General features: G+C 49.2%; 1 protein-coding gene across 1 annotated transcript in view; it reads left to right on the forward strand.

Annotated features, from left to right (window-relative positions):
• The window catches only part of CORO1C (coronin 1C), a 38,881-nt gene extending 19,100 nt beyond the window's left edge, over positions 1-19,781 (forward strand). Inside the window, exons 3-11 of the mRNA XM_054288521.1 lie at positions 7,524-7,646; positions 13,186-13,315; positions 14,059-14,240; positions 14,739-14,858; positions 15,687-15,791; positions 16,664-16,809; positions 17,294-17,351; positions 17,435-17,680; positions 18,327-19,781. Coding sequence (XP_054144496.1) covers positions 7,524-7,646; positions 13,186-13,315; positions 14,059-14,240; positions 14,739-14,858; positions 15,687-15,791; positions 16,664-16,809; positions 17,294-17,351; positions 17,435-17,680; positions 18,327-18,446 — 1,230 coding nt within the window. The 3' untranslated portion in view covers positions 18,447-19,781. The remainder of the gene's footprint in view (positions 1-7,523; positions 7,647-13,185; positions 13,316-14,058; positions 14,241-14,738; positions 14,859-15,686; positions 15,792-16,663; positions 16,810-17,293; positions 17,352-17,434; positions 17,681-18,326) is intronic.
• The last annotated feature ends 1,307 nt before the right edge of the window (positions 19,782-21,088 follow it).

Raw genomic sequence — 21,088 nt, forward strand, 5'->3', positions numbered from 1 at the left:
CCCGCGCTCTCCGCAGCGGCACTGCGGCGGCCGCGGCTTTTTACCTTATATGGTCATGGCAGCGCTCGCGGCCGCCGCGCTGATTGGCGGGGGCGGGGGCGCGGCGCGGCAAGTGCGCGGGAATTAACCCGTGAGCGCGGGAGAGAATTAACCCGTGTGTGTGCGTGTGTGCGTGTGTTTGTGTGTGTGTGTGTCTGTCTGTCTGTCTGTCTGTGTGTGTGTGTGGGAATGAATTAACCCGTGTGTGTGTCTGTGTGTGTGTGTGTGCGGGAATTAACCCGTGAGCGCGGGAGAGAATTAACCCGTGTGTGTGTGTGGGGGAATGAATTAACCCGTGTGTGTGTGTCTGTGTCTGTGCGTCTGTGTGTGTGCGGGAATTAACCCGTGATCGCGGGAGAGCATTAACCCGTGTGTGTGGGAATTAACCCGTGTGTGTGTGGGGGGGGAATGAATTAACCCGTCTGTGTGTGTGTGTGTGGGAATTAACCCGTGAGCGCGGGAGAGAATTAACCCGTGTGTGTGTGCGCGGGAATGAATTAACCCGTGTGTGTGCGCGGGAATTAACCCGTGTGCGCGGGACTTAATTAACCCGTGTGTGCGGGAATGAATTAACCGTGAGCGCAGGAATTAACCCGTGCGCGCGGGGATTCATTAACCCGAATTCATTTACCCATATGCGGGATATAACCCGTGTGTGTGCCCGAATTAACCCGTGTCACCCACGTCCCCGCCGCGTCCCCGGCTCCCCCGTGCTGCCGAGGGTCTCTCCGTCCCCTTGCACCAGCGGCAGACCCAGGAGCTGCATCCTCTTCCCTCCCTGCATCATCTTTCCATCCCCGGAGCAGCGCGGCCGAGCCGGCTTTGCTGCTGTGGAAATGCTTTGTGTGAGCTTCCTGTTTTCCTGCACGCACATGTGCAGGGGCTTTGCCAGGAATCGCCATTCCCATGCTCCGGCAGGAGCTGCTGAGCATCACACAATCTGAATTCCCACAGGTTGCTCGGTCTGGGGGTTTGGCCTCTGTTGGAATGAGCCGCATAGTTTGGGAAAGCTGTAATTCCTCCCGGTCAGGGTTGTGGAGGTGATAAGAGTCAGGATAATCAGTGTTAACTCTGCTCACCAGGGAAGGAGCTGGAAACTTCACTGCTTGTTCTGGGCTGTGGTTGTAGAGTTGGTTTTCTCTGAGGGAAAGCTCTGGGTACACAGGGAAGGTACCAGATAAAAATTCCCTGGGTTTCCTGATACGTTGGGCAGGATGACTTGGAAACACCTGGATTCAAAGGGTGGTTCTGGTGCTGGATGTGTCCTCCAGCAGAAGTAGAGAAAAATTTCTTTTTTCCCATCCTCCAAAACTCTTTGCCAGTTTTTATATCTGCACAGAAAAACCTGCTGCAAATGTTCCTTTTTGTTTGAGTTCACGCAGAAAGATCCATTCAGCCACGAGCTGTGTTACATAAGGCTTTTACCAGAGGTTTATTCAGTCCCTTTTGGATATAGCTTTAATTAGATTTTTCCATTTTCCTGATCCCTTCCTTCACCCCCTTCCCAGCAGGATCTGGGATCAGATGGTGCCCTCAGAGGCAATTAGCATGTGGGTGGGGGCGTGCACACCTCGGGAATGATCTCCTCCAAGGAATATGTTGTTCTGCAAGTGACAGGCCTTGGTGTTCATCCATGAGAGCTGTTAAGCAGCTCTTCCCAATTCCTATTCCACCAGGAAGGATTTGAGGGAAAGAAAATCATCATTTTCTGAACTCTGTGTAGAACAAAACCAGGAGTTTTTTTGCTGTGATGGGTTTATTGAGCCTTTCCTGCCATTTTAGGGAGAGTGTGATGGATTTTGTCCTTTTATTTCACCTTGGATTTTTCTCTATAAAAAGAAGTTTCTATTTATCACTGTCAGCTTGATTCCAATGGATCATCAGGTTCTAATGCAGTAGGGAAGAGAGGGCAGCAGAGGGGCTAATGGATCTCATTCCTCCAGGGAAAAAAGCAGCAAATTCCATCCCCTGTCTTAGAGCCAGAGGTTTGTACAAATATCTCTGCAATTTTAAGGGTTTGTCCAGTAATAAAAATGGAAGTTTTACTTGGTGAAGCCCTGGATCATCTGTCCCCAGCTCATGGGGATGATTTTTGTGGATCTCTGTGGATCCTTGTGGATCTTTGTCTCCTTGCCCAGCAGCTCTGCTCTCTCTGGGTGGATGCTCATCCTCTGAACAGCAGCAGGATTTTACACTTTATCCAGAGCCCTCAGTTCCTGGGATACCCATTGGCTTTCCTGCAGTTGAGAAGGAGCAGGGGGATGAATTGCTTTGGAAATTATATTTTAGAGAGGGAAAAAAGCACTACTTCTGTCCCTTTTAATTGTAATGTCATTTCTGGGACAGATATCCATGGAAATGCTGGAGCTGTGCTGCACTCCCAGCTCCTAGTGCTGGGATTTTGCAGGTTGGGTTGGCTCTGAGGGCTGTTTGTGTTGGTTTTTGGGATTTTTTTTTTAACTTTTTAAAGCCAGCATGTGTCCATTCTGTGGCAGCCTGGGATGGAATCACAGAATCATGGAATCCTTGAGGTTGGCAAAGCCCTCCAAGCTCATCAAGTCCAACCTTTGAGCAAGTGAACCACATCACAAAATGCCCCAACTTCTTGTGTTTTAACACTTCCAGGGATGGTGACTCCCCCACTTCCCTGGGGAGCCTCTTCCATGCTTGCCCACCCTTCCAGTGTGGAAATGTTCCCCAATATCCAATGTCACAGCCCTGCAGCTGCCAAGGTGACAACAGGAGCACTGCTGGGGGATTCTTGGAGAGCACAGTGGCCTCTTATTGCCTGACTTTGCAGTGGATCTTTTGGGAATAACACTTCCTAATCTTCCAGATTAGTTCAGGATGCCTGATGGCTGCTGGGCATGGGCAGGAATTTCCATTCCACCCCAATTTTCTCCCAGTTGCCTCCTCCAGGCCCAGCTGCTGCAGCCAGAGATGGAGCCTCAGTGCTCAGAAGTTCCCTGGATGAAATTCAGGAGTGTTTTTTTTGAAGAAAACCCACAATTTAAAGAAAAGAGGAGTATTTTCTCTAGCAGAGAAAAGGTGCAGTGGGTTGGGGTTTCAAACTTTGCAGTTGTGTCCTGATTTCCTTCCTCAAACTTGTGCAGAGTGAGGGCGGGGGGAGCTGCTTTGGCTTGTGCAACTCGATGCCACTTCCCTAATTTAAATGGAGATTTCAAGGAGCACAGCCATGGGCTGGGGAAGCAGCTGTTCTCTCTGATATTTTTACCATAATCCATGAGCTGTTTCCTGCCACCAAATGCCCTTTTCTGGCAGAGAAACGATCACAAGACACTCAAATTAATTCATAAAACTCCCACTTTTAGGAACACTTTTCTTGTGTTGCTTATCCATCCCTTTTGGATTTAATCATAATTTTTTTCTTCTCATCTGTCACTTTTTTTTTGGTCTGTGTTTAGTATTTCTATGATTTAACTTTTATTTTTTATTTAATCTGGAATACATTAGATACACTAAAATTTAATTTTAATAATTTCAATTAATTTAATAAGGAAAATTTGCCCCTTGCTGAAACACCTGAATATTGAGTGTGTATTCAGACAAAAACCAACTTTATTAAAAAATCCTCAAATTCACCTTTTTGACCAACATTTTATAAAATACAACTCCAGATTTCAAAAGTTATCAGGGATGTGTCAAACCACAACCCCGGTGGATTGTGAGAAGGATTGAATTTCTTGAAGTTAATTTTAAGCTGTGTATCAGCACTCGAGATTTATTTTAAATCCTCTCCTAATTATAAGATTACATTTTCCAAATAAATAAATAAATCCCCAAACCTGGGAGCATTAGGGTGTCGTGGAAGCACACCCAGCTGCCAAACCTCGTGCTGTCCCAATTGTAAAATAATTGTGTTGAAAACCATGGGATTGGTGATTTTTGCAGCCTGGTGGGTTTTTATAACCCTAGTGCAGCTTTTCCTTTTGGCAAATCCCTGAAAATACTGATTTTTCTGAGCACAGTGCTGTGCTGGGAATTGGGGTTCCGTGCTCCAGGGGGCAGAATCTGATGGAGGAATCTCCGGGAGGAGGAACCCGATGGATGGAATTTGCAAAAGCGATGCTGAGAGGTGGTAAAACACATCCCTGAGCTCAAAGCTGCTCATGGCTCACTCTGAGGGCTCAGCCCTGGGGTGGTGCTGGGGGTGGCTGTCCTGTGCTGTCCCCTGTGGGGTGACAGGGCTCTGCTGGAGATGTTGGTGACGAGGGGCGGATGCGGCGCCGAGCTCTCGGAACGTGCTCAGGAAGACACCGCGGTTTCCTCTGCTCTGCAGAGACCGTTTTGTGCCTCTGACCACAAGGCAGGAGCTTCTCCCCAAGGGTTGGAGCTCCTGCTCGCCCTGCTGGGGCCTCCTGCAGCACTTTTATGTCCTTATTTAGTCTCGTTTTGGTGTTTGCTGCTCATTTTTGTACATCCCCAGAGGCGGCCGAGGAAGGGCCGGACGTGGCGCTCGGGGCTCTGGGCTGGGTGACAAGGTGGGGATTGGTCACTGGTTGGGTCATCTTGGGGGGCTTTCCAACCTGAATGATTCTGGGATCATTCCTGAATTATTCTGGGGTTATTCCTGAATGATTCTGGGGTTATTCTTGAATGATTCTGGGGTTGTCTCTGAATTATTCTGGAATAATTTCCAGCCTGAATGATTCTGGGATTATTCCTGAATGACTCTGGGATTATTCCTGAATGATTCTGGGATTATTCCTGAATGATTCTGGGATTATTCCTGAATGATTCTGGGGTTATTTCTGAATAATTCTGGGATTATTTCCAACCGGAATGATTCTGGGATAGTTTCCAGCCTGAATGATTCTGGGATTATTCCTGAATGATTCTGGGATTATTCCTGGTGAGCAGCAGAGTCTCTCCTCTCAATCCCAAGTGAAGGTGTTGATGCTCCTGGGCTCTTCATCTCCCTGGGATTGTCTTCTTCTGCCAGATCCCATGGAGATGCTGTGTGGGACATCTCCTGCTCTGCTTTGTCCTCTCTTCCTTGGTTTGATAATTCTTTGTGGATAAACAAGCCTGAGGTTGCTGCCTCTCCCCCACTGCTGCTAAATAACATCTCCTTTCCCCGTTGTCCCTGTCTGCTCCCTGTTGGAAACGGGGTTTGGTGTCAGTGTCCTGGTGCAGGTGGGACAGGAGGTGTCTGTAGGTGATGCACAGGGAATTCTGTCCCTCTGCCCTGCTCAGGTCAGACCCCACCTGCAGCACTCTGGAGTTCCAGCACAGGAAGGACGTGGAACTCTTGGAGAGAGTCCAGAGGAGGCCATGGAGATGCTCTGAGCTGAGGGAGCTGGGGGTGTTCACCTGGAGAAGAGAAGGCTCCAGGGACACCTCAGAGCCCTTTCCAGTGCCTAAAGGAGCTCCAGGAGATCTGGAGAAGGACTTGGGATAAAGGATGGAGTGACAGGACATGGGGGAATGGCTTTAAGACAAAAGAGGGTAGATTGAGATGGGATTTTGGGAAGAAATTCCTGCCTATGAAGGTGCTGAGGCCCTGGCTCAGGTTTCCCAGAGAAGCTGTGATACCCCTGGATCCCTGGAAGTGCCCAAGGCCAGGTTGGATGGAGCTTAGATGGTGGAAGGTGTCCCTGCCCATGGCAGGGACTGGATGATCTTTAAGGTCCTTCCAGCCCAACCCCTTCCATGATTCTGGAAGTTCTGCTCCTCGTGGAAGTGCAGGATCCTGGTTTAGGAGCCAAGCTCCATCTCAAGTGGTGGGAAGCAGCTCCTGGGTGTCACTGCTGTCACAGGCTCTTGGCTGCTCCTGCTCAGCCTGTGCAGATTCATCATGGTCAAAACTGAAAGGTGAAGTTTGGGGTTTAATTTGCTGAAATTAATTTTTTTTTGACTCCCCACAGTAATAAATGACTGTAAAAGCCCAAAACTGAGCTGACAAGTGCTTGTGCAGCCTGGAAATAGTTACCAGGAGCTCCTCCTGGAGGATCCCACTGATTCCTGCCAGGGAGCCAGAACAGGCAGTCCCTGACATTTTGCATTATTATTCTTATTTTTTCTTTTTGGTTCAGGCCTGTATTTGTCTGTGGCCTGTCATGTGCCTTCTGCAGTTCATGTGCTCTGCATGGTTCTCCTTTTAATTGGGCAAATTAAAATGGATGAATTCTACATGGCAGTTGGGTGTATTAATTTTTTAAATCCTATTTCACATTATGGCATCCAAAAGGGATTACACAGGCTTTAATTTTTGAATGGCAGGTTTATGGCTTTTCATCCACAACTCTTCCCCTTTTAATAATTCCAAAAGCAGCTGAATCACTGAGTCTTTTTTTATTTTTGAAGCCTAAATTTGGCTTTTTAGGTGCTAGTGGGATTTTTTTGGGATCAATATCTTGTTTTGCTGTTTGTGGAAGGCTCCAGGTCAGTCATCCTCTAAAGCCAATGTCCAGCATTATTCTGGTTATCAGCCTTGAATAGGAGGGTGGGAGGCATAAATTAAGGAATGTCACCTCCAAGGTTGGGGAATGTTCCCATCCAATGGCACAAGTGAAATTCCAACCATTTCTTCTGCGTGTTTAAACACAAAAGGAGACAACCCCATCCCAGACCTCTCCCTGCTGCGTCTCTTCTCCCATCACTCATCATGAAAAGGTCATTCCCTGGAAACAAAACCCCATGGAGCAGGACCAGGGGTGAGGCTGTGGAAGTGGAGGAGTTTCCTCCTCACCCTGCTGTTATTGCTGTGCATCTTCAGCATTGTAAATATTGCCCAAGAGAGAGGAGGATGATGAGGGTGATTTTCCTTTTCCTTCTTTGTGGGATCAGGTCTTTCAGGGGCTCCTCAGCAAAAGGTAGATCCAGGGGCAGAATTGGTGTTTCAGCATCTCTGGATTTGTGCCAGTTCAGGTTTAGGTGGCTCATTAGTTCATTTTCTTGGAAGTGTTATCCCTGTAGGGAGCTTGGCATTGGTGGTCCCGGTCCTCTGGCCATGGAGAGGTTGGTGTGGCTGTCACAGTCATTGTTGGCAACTTTTATTCCTCAAAACAAATTTTCCTCTGCACAACTGCATCCTAAAATCTTCCCATCCAAGCAAAATCCTTCTGTTTTAAGAAACCAAGCAGACCTGGTGAATTCAGTGACCAGCAATGCCCTCCAATGACATTTTTAGCTTGGTTGTCTTCAGCTCTCTCTGTTGAGAAGCACAGATGAAACCAGAGCTTTGCTCTTCCCAAAAAGCTGGGGTGGAAAAAGGGATGGTGTGGCAGCAGGTGCTGAGGTGTGGGATCACAATCTAGCTGTGCTGGATCTCTGAACCCTTTCCTTTGCTCTATGAGGAGTTTCCAGCTCATTGATGCTGGGGAAGAGCTGCTGGTCTGTTCCTCTGCTGATCCACGAGTTCAAATCTCATGGAATTGAGGATATGAAAGAGCAAACAGAGGGTTGGGAAGCACCTTCCTTCAGGATATCACAGCCCTCTTTCTTCTTCTTCTTCCCTCCAGACAGGCAGGATTGACAAGTCCTACCCCACAGTGTGTGGGCACACGGGGCCGGTGCTGGACATCGACTGGTGTCCCCACAATGACCAGGTCATCGCCAGCGGCTCCGAGGACTGCACTGTCATGGTGAGTGTTCCCTGTGGAGTGGGCTTTGCTCCTGCTCCAGAGGACTCTGGAATTCCTGGAGGTGTCTCCAGGAACCTTCTGTTCCGAGGTGAGGTGAGGGCAGAGTCACCGCAGAAGGGTTTGGTTGGAAGGGACTCAAAGCTCATCCCATTCCAACACCTTCCATGGACCAGGTTGCTCCAAGCTCTGTCCAACCTGGCCTTGGACACTTCCAACATGTGCCAGGGCCTCACCACTCTCACAGGGAAGAATCTTTTTCCATTTTTCCTTCCCCTTGGCATTTGTTTGCTGTTTGGGAAGAGGATGAGAGTGCTGGTCTGTGGTGAGGTGTTCTGATTTGTTGGGCTTTGAGAAGACAGATGGCTCCTTACCTCAGATATCCCAATGGATGTAGAAGTGTGTATTGGGAAGAGGAAGAGATTGGAAGGGAATGAGCCCAGCTCACTGGTAGGAGCAGGGCATGGATGTGAGGAGCCCAGGAATCCAGGGTTGGAAGGTTCCAAGATTCCTTCAACCCTTGATTTAAGGAAGTTGCTTGAAATTTTCCCTGTATCTCCCAGTTTTGAGCAGGTCTTTTTTTTTAATAAATAAATAAAAATAATTTCACAAGTTCTGCACCTGCCAGCCTTGGATTTAGACCTGTTTTAAGTCAGTGATGGCCCAGCCGGGCTCGCTCCGTGACGGATGTGGAATCCCACGTATGCAAACACAGCAGAATAAGTGAAAGAAAATCCTTGGAAGATGAAATAATGCCAAATAACTCCAGGGATCTTTGGCCATATTTAGAAATGCTGTAGGCTGAATGTTATATTGAAATCTTATTATAGATCATGTCAGATAAATTCCTTTGCTTCTGTTCATCGTTAAAATGTTTGGGAGGGGATTCATCCCAAGAGGCTTTTCCTGGGACAGCTCTTGCCTGTGATCTCTCAGTCTTGGAAGCTGAAACATGTTAACAAAATGGGCTATATTTAATATTAAACAAAACAACAACTTCTGTGTTAGCAACTCTCACTACTGGGCTGGAACTGAGCTTTGGAAGGATGCAGGAATGTTTCTCCAACCAGAATGGAGAAGGGCTGCACATTGGGAATGTTTGTGAAATGTGAGCATCAGTGAAGGGCCAGAGCTGCCTCCTTGGAGGCAAAATAAGTCTGTAATCCAAGTGCAATGAGAAATATGTTGGGAGGCTCCAGAGGGACTGAATTGTGGAGAAAAACTGACAGAGTTCAGTTGCAAATTGTCCAAGTGGACAAACTCTCTCCCTCCCACCATCCCAAATCCACTGTGCCCCTCACACCATCCTGATGGGGACACAAACTGCAGGAATCTGCACCTCCTGCTGGACTCTGGGGGTTCTCCACACATCCCAAGGTGGGGATGAGCTTCCCATCCATCCTTGGAGGCAGGAACCGTGTGGGAAGGAGGGTGGAGCAGGGTGGGGTGGAGCCCTCTGGGGGTTTTGTGTTTGGTGTGACCTGTCTGGAGTGGAAGGGGAAATAGGTGAGTCCTTGCTGCACTTCCAGGATCAGGGATGTGCAGGGTTTGGGAGATGCTGGGGTGTGTTAGCTGGAGGTTTGGAATGGGAAGTGATGGATCCCAAGTCATTCAGGACAGTTGGGAACTGCACATCCCAAAGAACACCCCTGGCTTGGACTTTTGGCAGTGAGCTAATGAGCTTTCCCAATTTTAATTGCTTTTCTAGCCTGTCATGGACAGTTCAGTGTCCTTTTTTCCTGGAGAAAGGGTTTGGGTTCTGCTTCCTGAGCAGAATAAACCCAGGGAGCTTTGCAGGACACGTGGCTGCTCGTGGGCTCCGAGCTCTGCTGATGGGAGGCACAGAAAGTGACGTGGGGGATTCTGTGCAATTCCAGCTGCTGGAGAAAAATCCTGGTTCTTAAAGACCATCTGTGCCCTGGCACTCAGGGATTTAGGATCTCACAAGAAATCTCAGCTACGTCAGCCAGACGTGTATTGAGGGGGGAGAGCGTGGATTTGGGATGGTGTGAGGGAGAAAATGTGGATTTGGGATGGTATTGAGGGAGAAAATGTGGATTTGGGGTGGTATTGAGGGGGAGAATGTGGATTTGGGATGGTGTGAGGGGGAGAATGTGGATTTGGGATGGTGTGAGGGAGAAAATGAGGATTTGGGGTGGTATTGAGGGGGAGAATGTGGATTTGGGGGAGGATATTGAGGGGGAGAATGTGGATTTGCCATGGTATTGAGGGGGAGAATATGGATTTGGGATGATCTAAGGGAAGGAACGTGGATTTGGGACTGTGTGAGGGAGAGAGCATGGATTTGGGATGGTGTTGAGGGATAGAACATGAGTTTGGGGTGGTATTGAAGGATAGAATATGGATTTGGGATGGTATTTAGGGATAGAATACAGATTTGTGATGATATTGAGGGATAGACTATGGATTTGGAATGGTATTGAGGGATAAAATACAGGTTTGTGATAATATTGAGGGATAGAATACAGGTTTGGGATGGTATTGAGGGATAGAGTACGGATTTGGGATGGTATTGAGGGATAGAAAATGGATTTGAGGTGCAAACCACTGTCTCCAGGTGGACAGGGCTGATTCCCTGCAGCCATGACTCTGCAGCCCCCCTGTGGCACAAGGAAGCTTCACTTGGCTCTATCCAAAGCCAGAAACCTTTTCCTCTAAAGAAATTCCCAGATTTTTTCAAAACCTGTCCATAAACCTTGAACAGGTTTGGTGTTGGGAATACCAGACAGCATTGGAGACAAAACTGGGAAGGAGGGGAGGACCTGACATCCCTCTCCAAAGCCTTCCTTGCAAATACCTTCTGTGGCCTCTTCCCTTGGAGGAATTGTTTCTTTGTGCCAGCAAATGAGGAATTACTTAAATATTCCAGCTTGATGTTGTGCTGAATGGCTCTGATGTACTGCAGGCTTTTGGTTCAGCTGGAAAATGTTTTAGTGGATAAAGATTTCTAGATGGTATCGAGGCCCTTCCTCAGAGATGGAAAATTTTCTTCATCTGAAGGTGGATTTTAAGGAATTTGTGTGGAAAGGCCAGAGCAGAGCTCATGTGATGGAGCAAATTCCTTTAAAAATCAAAGAGAGCTCTTGCAGTGACCTGAGCCACCAAGCAGGGCAGGGGGAATGAGGAGAAGATGTGACCCTGCAAAAATGATGCACCAAGAGCCTCTTCCTGCAGGGCCATGGATAAATCCAGGCCTCAAATTCAGTTACTTCCTTATTTAAAGTGATAAAAACTGATATGTATGATGCAGGAAGTAATGTTTTTTATAGACATGGATTTAAACTTCTTTTCAATTTGTGCACAGCCAGAGGAGGCCATTTTTGCTTCTCTTTAAAGGTGGTGAAAGAAAAGTTTGCTTTGTTTTCTTTCTCACATGCTGTTTGTGCAAAACCTTCCCCTCCTGCCCTTCCTGCAGCCCTAAACCTCTCCCTCAGCTGTGCCACCCCTCCACTTCCTCCTGCACAAACAAACAGCCTTGATAACATCATAACCCCCTTGATAACATCATAACCCCCTTGATAACAACATAAACCCCCCAAAAAACACTCAGACACCCACGGGAGGGAGAGCTGACAAACCCTTCCTAAAGCCCAGGCAATCCTGCAGCAATTTCAGGTTTCCTTGGAGTCATCCTGAGTCCTCCCCCTCGGCAGGGTAAGTCCTGCATCCAAAATTCTGTGATTTCCCTGTGAACCTTATTTGATCCCAGGCTGAGGCCAGACCCCCACCCTGTGCAGGAATGAGGGGCTGGGACCATGCCCTGGCCTTCCACATTTGTTTCTTTATTATTTTTGGGAATAGCAGGCAGGATTATTGGGTCAGTGGTCTGAAATCTGCCCAGGATTGCAGTGCTCTGCAGCTGCTCCCAGGGCTTTCTTTACCTGAGAGAAAATTCCATGTGTCCTCCAGAGGCTTTTTTAAAAAACCCTTTTTCACTGGGATTTTGCCTCCCTTCCCTTTCCCACCCCTTGCACTTGCTGTCTCATGTTTAAATTTGGTTCTGGAGTTTTCTGGCTCCTTTGCACTTGCTCAGAGGGATCTCAGGATCCTTCCTGGCAGAGATGGTGCAGAACAGAATTGAGTCCTCGCCTTTTGCAGGGTAAATCCTGCATCCAAAGTTCTGTAATTTCCCTGTGATCCTGGTTTGATCCTGGCCCTGCACAGACACCCCAGCAATCCCACCCTCTGCCTGAGAGCCTTGTCCAAAGGCTCTGGAGCTCTGGCAGCCTTGGGGCTGTGACCATTTTCACCCCTTGCAGAGCATTCCTCTCCTGGGGAAGTGTTCCCGTTGTGGTCATTCCTCCTGGAAGCTGAGGGTGTGGGAAGGAGGGCACTGGGAGCTGTGTCCATGAAAAACTAAATCAGTTTTGGGTTATTTAGAGGTGAGCTGGTACCCACTGAGAATCTCTGCATCTTGCTGGGTTTTTTTTCCAGTGCCCGTCATTCTTTTGAGAAGGGAAAAACTGGGATTAGCACAAAAATCCACGATTTTTTGTGGGATTAGCACAGAAATCCACGTGTCCATCTCAGTCTGCCTCACTTCCTAAATCCACTCCCTCACATCCCACAGCTTGTTGGGCATGGTGGGCAGGGGCTGGCAAGCCCCATTCTCCCAACTCCAGGAAAAGCAAACAATGGGAAGCAAAGCAAACGTGCTCTAATGCTGCCACCTACCTTCAGCAGCTCCAACTGCTCCCCGAGGAGCTCTCCCTGGAATTCCATGGCATTTTTTAATACACTCTATGTAGGTCAAATTCAATTCCAAGATGATTGTCCAGTGCTGAATTGCAGGAATAGTTTTGGTGGGGCTGATCCTGCCCTGGGGCTTTGGGGTGATGGGTTTGTCTGTCCCATCCCTGGTCGCTGCCAGCTGCAAAAGCCACCTCCCTCCTGCTGGAATTCCAGGGCTCTGGCATCCTTGGGGGGCTGTTCCTCCTCCTGGTGGCCCTTCCCTGAGGAAGTTTGCAACAGAAGGGTTGTGTAACCAGGCAAGAAGTGAACAGGCAGAGCTGATTTGGGCTGCTCTGGCTTCTTCCAGGACCAAACCATTCTCTAATTAAATGGGATCTGGAAGGATCCTGAATCTAACAGGAAAATGAATTGCTGGTGTTCCTAAAATAATCAAAAGTAGGCAGTGGTAGAGCTGCAGCAGGACAGGCATAGTTTGGAAAGGCAGCAACTCTTTCCATGGAATTGGAGCTGCAGGGGAGATTTTCCAGATTCCTTGGGGAGCAGGAGCAGAGTGGGTCTGTGCACATGGAAATGCAGGGGTTGCACCATGAGGAGCTGTGGGTTTGTGCTGGCCCAGGAGTGAGGAAGGATGTTCCTCATGGATCAGCCAAGGGTTTATTGACAGCTGGGAGTGATTCCCTCCCTGATTCCCTCCCTGATTCCCTCCCTGTTTACACGGGGCACTGGCAGCTCCGGCAGCTGTGGGACACGGGAAGCAGCCGAGCCACACGCTCTGCAGAGGGGCTGCCCTCGCCTGAGCAGCTTTCCTTTGCTTTCCTGTCCCTCCCAGGTGTGGCAGATTCCCGAGAATGGGCTCACCCTGTCCCTGACAGAGCCTGTGGTAGTGCTAGAAGGCCATTCCAAGAGAGTTGGCATCGTGGCCTGGCATCCGACGGCGCGGAACGTGCTGCTCAGCGCAGGTAGGAGCACAGGAATGGGCATCAACAGCTCCTCTCCCTGCCTTCCTTCCTCTCCAGCTTTTCCTTCTTGCCTCTCCCAGCTGCTCAGATCCCTGGGAATCACAAGACCCGTGGCAGTAGCTGGGAGCACTGGGACACGTGGCTCACAGCCCCCTCTGTATCGCAGTCTTTTTTATCTTCAGTTTACAGGGATAAGCACCAAGGAATTATCTGGAATTGGAGTGTGAAAGTTGTTCTAGACTTTATTTGATCTGCAAGAACAATTTACATCTGTATTCCCCACATCCCTGTTCTCATATACTTTTAGAACAGGCACAAGTGTTTCTCGTTTCCCTTGATCCCTGCAAGGTATCCCAGAGTCCAGCTGTTCCTCCCACAAGCTCTCATGGGCAGCATTTTCCAAATTGTCTCCTTGGCCAGTACAATCCACAGAATGAGATTCTTTTGACCACTGAAAATTAGTCACACCATTATGAAAATAAATTGGATAATTCATTATCCATTGGAACCATCTGAGACTTTCATTGGTTGGGTCCCAAGGAAAGAAGTCAGTCCTTTCAGCTGGATTGTTGGATGAGCTGGGTGTTATCCATTGATAAAAATCCCTCCTGAGCTCCCAGTCTGGGTTTTGGTTTCCCCAAAAACACTTTGGAGCTGCAGGGGGTTTATCCCTTGTTCCCCACCTCTGGCTTTGCCCCTGTGTCCCTCAGTTCTGTGACTGGAGCTGTTATTTCCCATTTTAGGCTGTGATAATGCCATCATCATCTGGAATGTGGGAACAGGAGAAGCCCTCATCAACCTGGATGACATGCACGTGGACATGATCTACAACGTGAGCTGGAATCGCAACGGCAGCCTCATCTGCACAGCTTCCAAAGACAAAAAAGTCCGAGTTATCGACCCCAGGAAACAAGAAATTGTTGCTGTAAGTTTGCTTAATCATTAAAGAAATAACTGGATTCACTCCAGCAGGAAGTGAAGAAAATATGGAAGAAATATGTGGGTTTTACACACCACGTTCAGTCTCTTTCTTCAGAAATTACAGGAGGAATAGTAGGAGTTGGAGGATTTGTCTGGGTTTATTGGGATTAGTGTTTGAACTGGGATTTTAGGGCTCAGTTTTAAACCTGCAGGAGTGTAATTCCACATCTAATCCTTTTGTATAATTACAGTTCCAGAGTTGTGCATGCAAAGCAGAGCTTTAGTTGTAGCTTACAAAGAGGTTTTCCTTCACCCTTGCAAGAGGCAAAGCTGGAATGAGCCAGGAGTGTCCCCTTCTCCCCTGGCTCAGTGTTTGGGCTCTTCCCTCAGGCAGCAGGGGAGGAGAGCTGGGTGTTGGAGAGGAGCAGTGTGTCCAGAGAGGAGCCACCACTCCAAGGGTTTTTCTGTTCACTGCTGATCCTGACCTGCTCCTCTTTTCCAGGAGAAGGAGAAAACCCACGAGGGAGCCCGGCCCATGCGAGCCATTTTCCTGGCGGACGGGAACATCTTCACCACCGGCTTCAGCCGCATGAGCGAGCGGCAGCTGGCCCTGTGGAACCCGGTACGAGCCCAGCCTGCATCCCTGGGCTCCTCACATCCATGGCCTGCTCCTCCCAACCCAGCCCTGCAGCCATGGAATCCTGGAATGGGTTGGGTTGGGTTGGATGGGGCATTAAAGCAAATCCCGTTCCAATCTGTGGGCAGGGACACCTTCCACCAGCCCAGGTTGCTCAAAGTCCATCCTGTGGCCTTGGGATGGGGCAGCCACAGCTTCTCTGGGGTCTTCTTTTTCAGGGCTTCACCACCCTCACAGAGAAGAATTCCTTCCTAAATTCATAGTTTATATACTTGAGGTTATTCCCACTCCATCTGCTGCCTGCTCCTGCTTCCATGATTTTGGCTGTGTGGTCACTCAGTGAAGGAACTGAGCAGGAGCTGCAGGTTGGAAGTGCCTGGGAAGATGCACAGGGAGCAGAGGGGCTGTGGGAAGGTCACTTCTCTCTGTGCATTGTGGAGAGCAGGCCAGCAGCAATCCCAGGAGGGTTCAGGGTGGAAGGACCACCTGGATTGTGTCCAGGTGGCTTTTGAGTGTCCCCAGGGAAGGAGGCTCTGTCCCATCTCCCATCCTAACTCACTGTGTCACATATTTCCCTTGACTTGGTGAATTTTCCTGGCTCCTGTTTTTATTTAATTTAGTGATTAAAATGCCCTTGAGGAATGAATCAGTTCATGAACGTTCCCAGCATTTGTTGTAACACACGGATCCTTCTGGGTGGTGCAGACACCACTGGGAGCTCACTGCCTACGGAGTGTTAATAATTTAGACCCTCCCTCCATGAACAGAAGCTTTTCCATTCTTTATTAACATCCCTGGCATTTTTATTTCCAGAAAAACATGGAGGAGCCAATAGCCCTTCACGAGATGGACACCAGCAATGGGGTCCTGCTGCCCTTCTATGACCCAGACACCAACATCATTTACCTGTGTGGGAAGGTAAGGAGAGGCTTTGGAGGCACCTGGAGGGAGTGGGGCCTGTGAAATGTTCCCCAAAATATCAGTGCTGCTGTGAATTTGGGGCTGCAGAGAGACCAGGCTGCTCTGGAAGGGATTTGATCCTCATTCTGCAGAACCTGGGAAGGACCTGGATGTTTCTTGGAGATGGGTTAGGTAAAGCTGCTCCTAATGCAACAAGTCCCCACACTGTTGCCTAAACATTTCTTGCTGGTGTTGACCTGGATGATTTTATACTGGTATGGGTGGAAGGTCCATTTTGGGTGTTGTCCTCCGTGTCCTCAGAGATGGTGGAGCATGTGGCAGCTCTCTGATTTTATGGGGTTAAAAATAGAAAACTGGAATTAGGTGCTCCTTTCTAAAAGCAATTTGTAGGAATTAGGTGGCCACATGTCATGGACTCCTACAAATAGGAACCCAAGCCAAGATGAGCAAGGAATTACAAAGGAAGATCCATACAAGTATGTTCATGAATCCCATCTTTGTAGCAGCTGATGAGGAACATTTGGTTTCTGTCTGCCACCTCTCCTGCAGTTTCAGAGACAGCAGTGTGGTGGAGTTGCTTGGAATTAAGAATAAACTGGTTTATAGCATTTCTGCCTGATTGTGGCAGGAAGTTTTTCCACAAGAGGTGAGGAAGGGGCCACTCCCAGCCTGGGAGCAGAGCTCAATCCCTGTCCCACAGTGTTTGGAACAGGACTGGGAGGAATTGTTCAGTTGAGGGACTCAGATTGTGGAGGGGATCAGCCTTGCTTCAGAAACAGCTGTGAGCTGTCCATGGCAGCATTCCTGGAAGGAAATGGGAGCAGCAGTGTGGGCACAGGTGCTGCAGCTTCTCCTGGGGTTCCTTGCAGGGTGACAGCAGCATCCGCTACTTCGAGATCACGGATGAGTCCCCGTACGTTCACTACCTCAACACCTTCAGCAGCAAAGAGCCGCAGAGGGGCATGGGGTTCATGCCAAAGAGGGGCCTTGATGTCAACAAGTGTGAGATTGCCAGGTGAGGAGAGCTCATCCCAGGGCTGGGAGCTGGGGCTGGGCACTTCAGGAGTGGTTACAGGAGCAGAGCACTGAGCACAGGGCAGCCGTGGTTCAGAAAACCTGGGGAGGGCAGGAAACATCTCAGGATGTCACTGTGGTGGCTCCAGGAGGGAACATCACTGCTGGTTGGGAACATGAGCCATCTCTTCTCCCAGGAAACAAGTGATAAGACAAGGGGAAATGTCCTCAAATATTAGGGGCAATTTCTTCGTGGAAAGTGGGGTCAGACATTGGAAGGGGCTGCCCAGGGCAGGGGTGGAGTCCCCATCCAGGAGGGATTAACAGCACTTGGGGACGTGGGTTATGGTGGCCTTGGCAGTGCTGGGGAAATGGTTGGACTTGATGGTCTCTGGGATTTCTGTGGTTCCTTGGGGTTGCTCCTTTCCTATCTCCTCCATCTCCCTGGTCCTCACTCCCTGTCCCACCTCTCCTTTTCCACGCAGGTTCTTCAAGCTCCACGAGAGGAAGTGTGAGCCCATCATCATGACGGTTCCCCGCAAGGTGAGCACTGCCCTGGGGCCAGGCTTTGGAGCCAGCTCCTGCCTCCCAGAGCTCCTGACTGATCCGTGTCTCCTGCCTTGCAGTCTGACCTCTTCCAGGATGACCTGTACCCGGACACAGCGGGCCCAGAAGCAGCTCTGGAAGCAGAGGAGTGGTTTGAGGGGAAGAACGCTGATCCTCTCCTCATCTCCTTGAAGCACGGGTACATTCCAGGCAAAAACAGGGATCTCAAGGTGGTCAAGAAGAACATACTGGACAACAAACCTGCTGGCAACAAGAAGGGTGATCTCATAAACGCTCCAAAGAAAGCAGCGGATGCCTCAAACTCTGTGAGTAAACTCCAGGAATTGTGGGGGTGATGGCATCAGGTGGGAATGCCAGGGTGGGACCAGTGACAGGACCTGAGGGAATGGCTGGAGCTCTGCCAGGGGAAGGTTAGGTTGGATATCAGGAAAAGGTTCTTCCCCCAGAGGGTGCTGGGACACTGACCAGGCTCCCCATGAGATGTCACAGCCCCAGGGACAGCCTGGGATTGTTGGGGTATCCTGGGCAGGGCCAGGAGTTGGACTGGATGATCCCTGTGGGTCCCTTCCAACTTGGGATATTCCATGATTCTGTGATTCTAATGCTTCTGTAGACATGGAAGATTACTTGGAATTGCTTTTTCTAAATCACAGAACCACTAAATGTTTGAAAAGATTTTCAAGATCCCCCAGTCCAACCCTAATTCAAGATCCCCAAGTCCAACCCTAACCCAGCACCTTGTTCACCACTAATCCCTGTCCTTTGGGACAGAGAGGAAAGTATGGCTTTTATGGTCCTGGATGGGTGCACTGGAGATGCTGCTCCATGCCCTGAGCATCCCAACTGCTCCCAAATCTGTCACACCCTCATCCCTCCAACAATCCCACAGGGAGGAGCCCTTTCCTTGGAGAACCCCAGAGCTCTCCTCACTCATCCTTTCTGATCTTCCAGCAAAACGACGCCAAATTGGACGAGATTTTGAAGGAGCTGAAATCCATCAAGGACACGATCTCCAGCCAGGACGAGCGCATCTCCAAGCTGGAGCAGCAGATGGCCAAGATCGCGGACTGAGGGGGCCCCAGCCCAGGCACATCCCAGCTCCCAGTTCAGCCAGCAGCAGCCTGCAGCATTCCAGTACGAGCTTTCCTGTTCTCCTAAATCCACGTCGAGAGAGCCGATGATTTCAAGCCAAGCTTTTTAGTGAAAGATCTTTTTCGTTTCCCGATGTTCCGATGAATTTCTGTGACTGTGTCAAAAATAAGAAGTGCTACTTTTACAGGTTTTTTTTTTTGGGGGGGTTTTTTCCCAGATGTTATTATGAATCCTTGAAAAACGAATCCATTCTCGACTTCCAATGTCATGCCCAAATATCTTTTTCTAGATTTAGGGACCAACGCCACATTGTTCTTAAACCTTTTTTTTTTTTTTTAGAGTTGCCAAAAAATAGAAAAAAAAATTGCTTTTATTTTTCTTATTTGCCATTTTGCAGTATTTGTGTTTCCATTCCAAGGGACAGGGGGTGTGGGGGGTGTTTACACTGTGCAGAGAACAAAGCTGAAGCTATTTTGTATAAATCCTCCATTTGGAACAATCAGGTGGGTTCCCTTCCTTTCTCTTCCCTGTGGAATCCCCTTGGATATGGGATCAGCTGCCTTTCCTCCTCCACAAAGCGTCCCCAGCCCTGTTGGTTGACAGAAAAATACAAATATATCGTTCTGAGTGAGGGGATTTATTTCCTACTGAAGTTTTAAGACAGCACCATGTTCCCATTTTCCTACAATCCCAAAGTTTGTTTCCATGACCAAACTCACCCATTTTACTTGCTCATTTTTATTTCCATTTCATGGCAGAAGTGACTTCCATGCAGGAATGTTTTTATCCATGGAGCATGGAGTTCCAGGTGAGCTGTGGGATGCCAGCAGTCATTGCTGTAAATCCTTGTTCTTGCCCCCCAACACTCCTGAGCTCATGGATTTTAAGGAGCTTTTGGAATCCATCAGCCCTTCACACCAGTGCTGATAATAGGAATTTTCTGTGCTTCCAAAGCAGCATTAGCAGCAGAAAGGTGATTTTTCCACGATAATTCTCCACAAACAAAATGCCTCTGTTGTTACCTTTTTTTATCATTTGTTTTCTCCTGTCCATCATTCCCATTCCTGCCTCCCACCCTTCCATGCAGGAAAGGATTTGTTCCCAGATCAGATGAGCGACCTCCAACCCCAAACCCCACCTTGCACTCCCAGCCCTTCAGAGCAGAAGGCACTGGGAGGGTGGATTTGATCCCACTTTGGAGAACTGGTTTCTCACACAGCTCCTTTGGGATCCTGCAGGGAGAGGCCCTGTGAGTGCTGTAGGCTGGCGAGCTCCTCCTGGCATTCCTTGGAAGCTCAGCTCAGCAAAGCTGTGCCCAGGCAGGCTGTGCCCTGTGGAGGAGCTGCCAGGGATGATGGGGCAGGCTGGCTCCCTGCTCCCAGGCCGTGTCCTTGTGCTGGGAATGGGATCCAGGACACCCCGCAGAGCTGTGCCCAGCCCGATTGGTGCTGCCATTCCTGGCACAGCCCATCCCTGCAGTGCCAGGGAGTGCTGATAACCCATCCTGAATGCAAAGGTGGGCAGAGACCATCAGGTGTCTGAGAGCTCTGGATCCTCATCCCAGCTGGGCTCTGTCCCTGTGGCAGCTCCGTGTGCTCCCACCAGGAGCACCCCAGTGGACACGAGTCCCTCATCCAGGCTGAAGTGATTGATTTTTTTATTATTTTCCATTAGTTTAGCTAGGAATTCTCTGATTTTCCATTTTCCCCAGTGTTTGCATGTTCAGAATTCCAGGTTAAGGATTCCCTGTTGTGGAGGGATGTGTGTGTGGAGGCAGAATCGGCCGGGGGACGTAGCTGGAGAGGCACGAGGAGGACGGGATGGAGGAGACAGAGGATGTGGTGGGATTGCAGAGCAGGAAAGCTTCAGAAAAGTGGGATTTCTGTGTTTTAGGGACAAGTGGCATCCCCTGCCCTGTGCCCGTGGATCCACAATCCGGCTGCTCCAGGTTCTTTGGCTGTTTGGTGACGTTTCTGTATTGCAGTAAATGCCTGAGATGTGTATTTTTATGGATTTTTTTTTTTTTTTTCCTTTTGGATCCCAAACCCGAAGGTTGTTCTCCCCACAGTGGTGATTTCTGTGTTGATTTGTACGTGTGACTTCAGGGTTGTGTGCTCGGGGACCTCGGGTTTGTTCCTAACATTGGAGGGAAATCAGTTTTGGGAGCCGCTGGATTGAGGTGCCCGGGGGTGGGGGTGTGGGAGATTTTAGTTCCTAGCCTGTATTTTATTTAAATGAACTGATGCCTCGCCAGGCTCAACCGGAGTCAGTGCCTGAAGCTTTTTGTAGCCGTGATATCCCAGGAGAGAACCAGCCCAGTCCGGAAAGACGCGCTCTTATAGAGCGGCCAGAGTATCTGTCCAAATATTTGCTTCCATTTTCAAAAGATAAAAGTCATTGATTATAAACTGCCTCTGCTTGGCTTTTCCTTTGCCTCTCGGCATTCCAGCTCTGATTGATAACTGGGATGTGGAATGAGGGATGCTTCAGTGGGGGGCTGTGGATGAGGGGGTCCTTGGGGACCTTCTGGTCTTGTCCCAGGAGAGCCAGGGCCCGTTCCTGGGGTCACACATGGAATCTCCCTGGTGATTCCCAGTGAGGAGCCCAAGAGCTTGGCTGGG

The sequence above is a fragment of the Melozone crissalis genome, unplaced genomic scaffold (assembly GCF_028551555.1).
Source record: "Melozone crissalis strain CALT ecotype California unplaced genomic scaffold, PUWL_Pcris_2 ptg000063l_1, whole genome shotgun sequence".
Classification (NCBI taxonomy): domain Eukaryota; kingdom Metazoa; phylum Chordata; class Aves; order Passeriformes; family Passerellidae; genus Melozone; species Melozone crissalis.